Genomic DNA, 10414 nt, shown 5'->3' on the forward strand with positions numbered 1-10414 from the left:
ACAACATAGGAAAAACAATTCATGCGGTTCATAACATTTTTTGCGGTTCACATTTAATTTGCCCCAATTCATGTGATTAATTACTTTAAATGAAACTTTACTTCTGATTTTTGATCGATATTTGAAGAAATCAAATGAAAAGGATTCTATTTTTGCGTCTTAAATGAAATCAACGGGMTATAATCGGCGGTATTCTACGAGATCCGAGAGTATGGTAAGTAAGAAATAAATTTATTTCTTACCATACTCTCTATTAGTTTTATTGTAGTGTATAAAGTTGTACTTGACTTTCTAATAAAGTTGGTACTATATTAGCTTTTATCTTCAATATCTGTAGTTATTAATCCATATATGGAATTGACGTAGGACCCAATTGTATGTATGTATGTATGTGTGTGTGTGGTGTGTGTGTATATATATATATGTACTAGTTGTATATTCACACAATGCAGTGGGATGTAAAATCTGAATAAATGTAAGCAAGAAAGCAATGTACAATTTTTATTAAATAAACAACATTCAGTTATAGTAAATTTAATACCATAGTTAGGGAAAAAGTGGAAAAGAAACTGATAGACGTTCCTGCATGTACATATAATCTTACAATATAATTTAAAATTCAAAGAATACAAGTTGTTTCACAAGTCAATCATGAATCATATATAGAAATGACTATCCAAGTATCGATGTACTGTTGCTTTGGTTTTCTTTATCCTTGTACATCATAATAAGTTTGATCTTAACTACAGAGTGGTGTCTGATTGGTTTGAGTTTGGCTTCAAAGGTCAAAAGTACCAGGAGGTCCCAAGTTCAAATCCAAGGAGAAATAAAAATCCCCTTATGGTCACGGAGGTTCAAATGCGGTGACTCCGGACTATCTGCAAAGCAGGTGTGGTCACCCTGAAATTAATCGGCTCGCATAGCGGGTTGGATATCCAGGTTAATCAAAAAAAAGTTTGATCTCTAGTATTGGTTTGGTCATTGTTATCTATTTCTAGTTGACATATCCCTCATCTTGAGGAACTTCATTATCTTAGTCCCCGACTTTCCATTGATGCTCACATAATAGTACATGAGGCTAGCAAGAGCAAGGGACACCACAATGAATGATCAAGAAATTAAAAAACATGATTACTGCAAATAAACCAAATGATTAGAACATCAAAATCATATACAAATGCATATAATGAAAATTGTACATAATCGATAACAGTAAACACATAAAAAGGTGCAAAGTGATTTGGGTTGAAATCTATCCTTGCCACAACCATTCAACATAATTTAAGTTTCTTCATTAGGAAGCTTAATCAGACATTCATATCAAGCTTTTGATACAATATACCAAACAGATGTAGACTCTTTAAGGATACAAGATATGAAACAGATGAAGATGAATTGGTGATTCAGTCATGAAAAACATAAATTCTATTCATGGTTAACGACAAAGTTAACAACTACCACAATCAGCCAAAAAGAGCATGATATGCACAAAATTTAACGGCAATTCAATCATTAAAAAAGATCAATTATGGGTGTTGTAATATATGAAGGCATATTCATAAGGGATAGGGAAGACCCCAATCATAACTTAATTACACTTGTTAACCAAAGAAAAGAACATCATACAAACAGCACGCAATGTAGTGGGAATAACAAAACACATTAACATAAAAATAAACACACTTCAGACCTTCAAGAAAACAGATATAAATTCATTAGCTGCAAATTAGAATAAAATTATTTGTGGTTATTCATTGAAATAATTGTAGTTGTAACTTTCTGGACGTTGCAGTAACTCAGTTGATCTTATGTGGAGATAGGTAAACAATAAATTCATAGAAACCAGGCATGAATGTATAAATATGTTTAAGAAAACCAATAAGATATTAGACCGACATAAGTTAAAAAAATAATCAAAAAAGTCTTAATAGGAATCCATGTTAGTTGGTCCATCTTGTGCTTAGCTCATTAGTTGCTACTTGCTTTCTTTGATCTGCAACACTATAAAGAAGTGACAGACAAAAGTATGGTGAGTGGTCTATGCCCTCTAAGGGAAGTTGCAACAATTGATTCAACTACCTTCACAAGATAACAAAAAATTCACATTGGGAAAGTATGGAATGGACATTGGAAGTTTATGAACTTATGATGTTGAAGCAGAAAGTGTTAAAAGAAAAACATAATGTGAAAGGACTGGTGCTCGTTCGGTTTATGCAACCTTTGATTTCAACACAAAAATAGAACTCGGTGCAAATATACATATTGAATTACTATCATCTCGTAACAAGTAATAGTGGTATAAGTACCAGATATCGTTCCCACAGAGAAAACTTTGCAAAGTTCTCCAAAAGTCCACTCTATAAAAACTAATTTCAAATGAAGAAACGAAGGATTTGATTTATCTAAAATTGGGAGGTTTGATTAGCAACTAAGAAATATCAGTCGTAAAAAGAAGCACATGGTGCAAAGGTTGATTAAGACACTAAACAAATGATTCAGCAAAAATGTGACATAGCATTCCTGTCACAATTCTATAAAATCACATAATGACTTTATATAATTGTCACAATATCAACTATCGGATCAGGCGGCCTCCCAAGAGTACACGTCGGCCAACGTGCTATCGATACGATATCATTTATGTTAGACGTCATGAATCCTAGCACAACATAGTGTTACCATCCTACACCATAGGGGTATAATACTTGTCAGATGCTAAAGCTATTTATAGCCTTCTCCTAACCTCAAGTTTTCTTATTTATCGTAACTCTGAAAGTTAATGCATTTTCATACACAAAATCAGTTGTCAATTAATTTTAATGTAATCGTCAATGAAATGTTAATCACCTGAAACAAATAGTTAGACTATAATGCTAATAAGACATCTCTGTACTTTCACATCGGCTTTGGTCTTAATTTTCCCTTACACCACAAGCTAAGGCGTTTAGCCCATCATTGCTCGGTTTCTTCTCATGAAAGATGTAAAGACTGAAAAATAAATAACTGATACGAAAAAGTAATTTGTAGAAATTAAATTACGAGAAATTAAAATACTGGAATTTAAAGTATTGGAAATTAAATTACAGAAATATAAATGACTGAAATTAAATTGCTGAAAATTAAAATGCAGAACAATAATTGCAGTAAAGTAAAGTGCAGAAATTAAAAAACTGAAAAGTAAAGTACTGAAAAGTAAAAGACTGAAATTAAATTAGTAAATAGTAAATATTGATAATTAAAATTATTCTAAGACAAGACATAAAGTAAATATTTGTATGCTAAGTTATGAACCTTACAAGACAAGTGAAAGCTTATAAGAAAGAAGATTTGGAAAAACTTGCACTCTAATTTACGGAACTTGCAAGACAAGTTTCATTACTAAAAGTGAAGAATTGTGCACAAGTACTTGAAAACAAATTCTTTAGTCTATGGAAATTAATCGTGAAGCACAAAGGATGAAATCCAATGTAAATCAACATAAATCGATTAATTTTAACTTGTAACGAAAAAACGTTTATAAATCGAGAGTAAAAACAGAGATGAGATGAAGATTAAACACGAGCACTTGAATTAACACTTGAGAATATAATCGCAATTTTTCTTCAATAACTTCGGTTCTTGGTTGGAAGCAAGAAACCGAAAAGCTTAAACAAAAATATTAGAGAGAGAAAGAGAGAGTATTTTTAATCAAAAGGTTGTGTGTACAAAAACTAAGCCTTAAACTCCTATTGATAGAGAGTTTTGGAGTTTGCAAAAGGAAGCTAGCTATAGGACAAAAGAAATCTTCCAAGCAGGCTTTGACCAGGCCCAATGCCTTAGATTCAGCAGCTCCAAGGAAGCAGCCTAAGAAAATTCGGCTCAGGCAAACAGTGCAGCCCACTGCTTGGTGCTATAGGATTCTGCCAACATGCTCATACAGGACTATTGCAGGACTTGGCCCAAAAATCTACATAAACAGAGAATTACACATTAGATTTGATATAATACTACTAATATATATATATATATATATATATACACACTATCTTATTAAGCAGATTCATTCAAAGTCTTAAAGTCTTAAATTTATAAATACCTAAAATACCCTTTAGCTTTGCTTTGCTTTGCTTTACCTTTACTTTTCAAACACCAAACCAACCGGCTCCCCTCCCCAATCCCCAAACCGTCGCTCAGAAAATGTCCCTCCCAAGACGACGATTCATCTATACAACCTTTCCCGAGATGACGATTCCTTTAAAAAGGAGTTTCTACAAGTTTCCATCGTTCACCGCTTCCATCACCCTCGCTTTGTTTTATTCTCCATCGTTCAGTCCTCCATCGTTCAGGTAACTTGAAAGCATTTCAGGTAACATCGCTCTCCATCATCACTTTCATTTATTTGTTGTTTTGGGTTTGTTTATTTTAGGGTTTAGGGTTTTGCTGATTTGGGTTTGTTCATTTGGGTTTGCTTGATTTGGGTTTGTTTATTTTAGGATTGTTTGCACTGTTATTTCCATCGCTTTCCATCATTCAGTCATCCATCTCTCTGTTTTACCCTCGCTCTCCATCACCGCATCGTTCAACTTGAAAGCATTTCAGGTAACATCGCTCTCCATCATCGCTTTCATTTATTTGCTGTTTTGGGTTTGTTTATTTTAGGGTTTAGGGTTTTGCTCATTTGGGTTTGTTTATTTGGGTTTGTTTGGTTTGGGTTTCGTTCATCTGTAAATAAGGTGTCCATCTGACCCCACTCGACCTCACCTCACCTCACCGCACCTGGATGGGGTTTTCACAATCTCGCATTATTCACCATTCTGTCTTTACTAAAAACATCTGTGTCTTCGATTTCTTTTCCTAGATAACAGAAACTTATGATTGGTGTGATGGGTTTTTTTTATCCAAAATAATGGATTCCATTTATGAAGTTCTAAGAATAACGGAGGTTTTGTGATCTTGGAACTACATTGATCTGACATTCATTACTTTGGCTTAAATTACTTCCTTGCTAAAACTCACCTCAAACAAGAGAATGCCAAGGCTATAGATATTTGCCGATAATAGATCCCTCCCGTAGAGCTTTTCTAGAGAAATGTACCAATTATTTGGTCTGTAATAGTTATTACATCGTGTTCGGTTGAAGAATCAAAGTAAATGATCTCATTTGATGGCAACAAAACAGAACTTGAAAGCCATAAACCTTGCAAGGCATTTCCTTGAGAGTGTGCCATATTGACAGTTTGAACAACTTGCCTATATATCTGCAGCCTCTCAGCTTTATTCACCTTAACAGAACTATTCTTTAGCCATTTCCTCAAGCTCATTCTTTGGGTATACGGTTATGAAATTCTTTTGTTTGAAGTTTCTCGCTAATGGTTTGTGATATCGACACGTAAGGATTATAATGCCCAACTCTGTAATTTTGCTTGCAAATTTTTGGGAAAAGGAATGTGCTAATATTTTATTTGTATACTTCTCTTTATGTTCTTTATTGGCTGTATCTAATCGTTGAGTACTAATTTCATTTTTCTAAACAGATGCATGTTGAAGAACACTTGTGATGGCACAATTAACAAATCGAAAGAAAGGTGTGAAGTTTGGTTTGTTTAAGGTAGAACTTGTGTAAAAGAAGGTACCTTATCCCTTAGGTTATAACTTATGAGTAGTGTGATGGGTTTTTTTATCCAAAATAATGGATTCCATTTATGTAGTTCTAAAATAATGGAGGTTTATGATAACGTAAGGGATATACATTAATTGGGTTTTATACACGTATTTATCGGATGCATTAATCATTAATTGTATTTCTTTTTTTAAATTGAAGATGAATTTGATCATTTTTTGCATGTAGAAACTTCTACCGAGTTTGGTGAAAGCCTTGGAGAGCAAACAGATGATGTTATATCGGCTCTGGAAAAGAACGGTATCAACCATTCAGATGTTGATGAAGAGAAGGCATGTTCAACTCTGATTCAATGAGCAAAAATGGTATATGAATTTCTATTCAAATTTTAAGCAATGGTATATAAATTTCTATTCAAATTTTAAGGGTGTGAACTCAATTAGTTGAAAATTATCAGATGGGTATCAACCATAATAATATGCTTATTATAGGGTCAACATTGCATCTCTTGTGGTAATTAAGTTCTCCTGCAAAAAAACATTCCAACATCTTTCATTCATGTGTAAGAGAACAAGTGGTTCTGTTCTGTACATGCAATTCATCTCCTTTACTGCTTGACTACCTAGATCAAATGTGGAAAGGGGATTATAAACATTACACTTACACTAACCATATAGAGGTTGTCCTAACACACACTATATCCCTATTTCTCACTATGAGAAACTTTGTAATAGTCAACCTATGATGATTTTACAATATATGTTATATATACCATTTTTTTACGCTTTTGTTGACATGTATTTTCTTCAATGGGGCATGAGTATGATCACACTTTATGAGCAAATGGGGTTGTTTTCTTTTGGGGTATAAGATTTGAAGCCTATTTTTGCCTATGTTATATAATTCCATTATAACTGAATCTTCAATTCGGCATTTGCTTATGCGTCTCTCTCGAATGTGGATTCGGCCTTGTTGGTGGTCTACATTCAAAAATTTTGAATTCTAGCTGCACACTATAGGAAGCAATGAAATAGGACATCCTGGTAATTTGCTTTTGTATTAGTTTGGCAAGTCAAAAGACTCCACAAGGTGGTAAAATTGGCTCTGGTATTTCTAAACAAATGAGATTGTAAATGATTGGTTGCTTGTGAACATTACTCTTCACCAATAATTGATTTGAGTCATTGAAATTGGTCTTTATTTGTATTCCTACATACACTCTAGGGAGAACAATACTAAAGGCCACATAGCATGGCTCTTCATGTAAAATGAATATAAAATTATATATGTATGTGCTTATTGTATTTCTTTTAGTAATATGTATGTAAAATTATATATTTTCACCATAAAATATTTGATTCAAAAAATTTGCCAAACAGTTAAATTTCATTTATATAGAAGGTCAAAATGATAATTTTCTATCATTCAGACTATTATTTCAGAACATTTACCAAACAGTCAATTTTCATTTTGGGCTAAATCATATAGAGTCTTTTGATCATTTTACATCAAATCACCTAGAGTCTGTCAAACAACACCGGAACAAAACAAATAATGGGAATGGTTTTCTCTTAAGTTGAATGAAGAATTGAGCATTATTGCCAATTAATATTTAGTAAACGACCGGTTAAGTGTTTAGTAAACGACCCCTAAGCTATTATGCAACAAAATAATTATCTTGTAAAGCTGGTTTTTAACTGTAATTGGAGTATGTAATTAAGAAATTACAACCTTTAGGCTTTCTTCTTTCTCTATTGTTAATTGTAAAACCATAGAGTTATAATCGTTTAGTTTTGTTGTGATCTCTTTTAAGTGGACCTCTTTACTTTCTAACTTGAGTTTGTCCGCAAGAATTCAGGTTTGCAACCACTTTTTCAAATTGGGAGAGATTGCTTTCAACATGAATTCAGGTTTGTAGCCACTGTTTCATTATACGATCTTTTCAAGTTGTCACAAAGATTGACTTTCACATAATATTCTGATATGAGCTTTTTGATTTCAGCTTTTGTATCATCTAGCACTTCATAAACTTTTTCCGGCATGCTCATTCTTTCGACCTTCAAATCTAAGGTGTGAAAAGTACAAGGTCCAAAGCTTTAATATGATAGTGCATCAAGAAGCCTTAGGTCATCCCATTTGGAAATGAAACCTCAACTAGAGAAGAATATGAGAGGATCGTTTTTGGAAATGACAGATCAAAGTAGCAATTCTTTTGTCGTGGAAGGAATTGTGCCTTATTGGAAATGACGGATCAAAGTAGCAGACCAATAATTTTTGAATTTGTTTGTCAACTCTATATTGGATTTTAAACTTTCATAAATTTTTCAAGGATCAACTTCAATTTGGAACCATACTCTTATTTCATGGATCAACTTCAAAATTGTTTATATTTTCGATTCCTGCCGTATTGTGCGGGTACACAACTAGTATATATATAAAGATGACATAAAAAGACTAAATTAAGACACTAATGAGCAAATAAAACAAATGAAAATGATTAAGAATATGATGTAATAAGGTTAATAAATTAACATTTATCACCTGGGCATGGTTATGTTGTGTTTGAAAGGATCATGGGAAGAGGATTGGAAGTGCAAATAGAAGCAACAAACAGCTACTGACCACAGCCCCAAACAGCAACAACTTATTGTTAAAATAGCCAGGTCATTGTGCAACACAGTAACAACCATGAATATAAACCAGTTGTTACAACACTGCTCCTATTTGTTGCTTACGAGACAACCATCCAAGCTTATTGTCATTCAACTCAAGATGCAGAGATGCAGATCGATAGATAAGGAGAAATTTTAACAACATAGACACAAACATATGTGAAACTGCAGGAGGTGATACCTTGAATCGAGAAGGGACAAACGTATGAACCTCATCAAGTTTGATGTAATCAAATGATAAATTGGGATCACTTTCATCAATCATCCGCTGTAATAGTTTATCAAGATCATTTTTCGTCCCATATAACTAAAATTTCATTAATTTAGAGCATAATGAAAGATAGGTATCTTCTCGTTATAATATTTCAAAGGCCATGTTTGAACCAACCATGATTCCAATGATGATGCCTCCAAACCAACTATACCAAGATGCAATCTAAAGTTCTAATGCTATAAATAAACACTTGAAATGTGAAGTTACATGTGATGAATCAACAACCAATGTTAGAGCAGTCGAGCCTTCCTCTTGTACCATTTGCTTATCGTTCAGCATAAAAATATCAGTGCAAACTAAAAAAAAGAAGAATATCTCCAAATAAAGATTGAAAATAAAACAGTACTTATGTGTGCTCATATAAATTGCAACCTCAACCCCCATCAATTCTCTCATAACAATACAACCAGTTGGCCGACTGTTCCTTCACTATTCCATCAAGGTAAATAGTCAATATATCAGGGATGAGTTCTCATTGAAATTAAACACTTCTGAAAGCAGTACGTGCTTGCAAAACATAAAATAAAGATGTTCCAAAAGTTGAAAGGAGGTAAAATGTACTCTTAGCATATTCCCTCATTTTGCCAATCTTCTTGGTGCTAAAAGTTATAACTATGAAACTGAAATAAACAATTTGTAAATTGAAATGCATAAAACAAAAACAAATTGTAAATGGAATTAAAACAACCAAATTTGCCCTACCTCTCAAAATAAGCGAGATATAAACCAAGTCTGATATAAAATTCTACCATATGATTCATCTGTAAAAGACATAAGCTATTAAGGAAAGTACCATAAATTTACCTTAAATATCATGAATATTATACAACAGTAATTACCAGCTTTTTGTTGTAGGAAGCAAGGGTTTTCTCATATTCCTTCTTTCTTTTCTCAGCTTTGGCAACAACAGGTGCATTTTCCTGTAATTGTACACCGTTGTATTACTACTATTGACGAATAATTAAGCTTTCACAAGCATGAATGCTAATGATGAGACTACTTACGACATCAGACATTGATTTCCATTTTGCTCCACCAGATTTACCGACCTGTAGATTGTTTATTTACGATGAAAATACCACAGACAAATCAAACAACAATTCAACCATTTTCAACACAAAATACAAAGTTTAGATTGTGAGAATTTGGCAGAAGAACTCACTGCAGCAACGGATTTGTTGCCAGGGTTCTCTTCCTTAAACTGCTTCCTGAACTCCTCCCTTCAATTCAACAAAAACGCAACAAATTAGCACAACAACTTACAGATTTGTGTAATAAAATTTAAAAAAAAAAGGAAAACAAAGAAGGCACCGGCAAGTCTCTTAGGCTTGTTTGGATCCTTAGCAACCTTACCCTTCGGTGCGACTTTCTTCACAGTGAGCCTAAAATCAACACATGTAAGAAGCGAAACTATCGTCAAATCGACAATTTGGGGGAAAACTTAATCGATCAAACCATGCTAAATCTATTGCATAAAAAAATCCATAAAACACAATAAAAAACATACTTGCTAAATCTATTGCATTAAAAATCCATAAAATACAATAAAAAACATACTTGATATCCACCAAGCGAGTATGTAAGACTTTAATGACATACCCATTGATTGGGAACCAAAACCAGAACATAAAATTATATGTAAGTACAACTTATTAAAGATTCATGTTTGAGTTCGTGTAACTAACTGTAGATAAATATAATCAAACAGAGGATAAACATTTCATTTTAAATATAAAAAATCTAAAATACAATTAGGATAATCATTGACTTCTAATAATATACTTAATTATCTATACTATATTATAAAGCATTTGACTAAAACTCTTAAACTCTTAAAACTCTTAAACTCTTAAAAACTCTTAAACCCGT

At 32.9% G+C, this 10414-nt stretch overlaps 1 protein-coding gene across 1 annotated transcript in view; it reads right to left on the reverse strand.

Moving 5' to 3' along the window:
- Nucleotides 1-8888: 8888 nt before the first annotated feature.
- Nucleotides 8889-10414, reverse strand: part of LOC112502028 — a 4331-nt gene continuing 2805 nt past the window's right edge. Inside the window, 5 exon segments of the mRNA XM_025105836.1 lie at nt 8889-9165; nt 9248-9306; nt 9385-9465; nt 9550-9594; nt 9708-9927. Coding sequence (XP_024961604.1) covers nt 9027-9165; nt 9248-9306; nt 9385-9465; nt 9550-9594; nt 9708-9927 — 544 coding nt within the window. The 3' untranslated portion in view covers nt 8889-9026.

The sequence above is a fragment of the Cynara cardunculus genome, unplaced genomic scaffold, assembly GCF_001531365.2.
Source record: "Cynara cardunculus var. scolymus isolate 2C unplaced genomic scaffold, CcrdV1 Un_Scaffold_853, whole genome shotgun sequence".
NCBI lineage: Eukaryota > Viridiplantae > Streptophyta > Magnoliopsida > Asterales > Asteraceae > Cynara > Cynara cardunculus.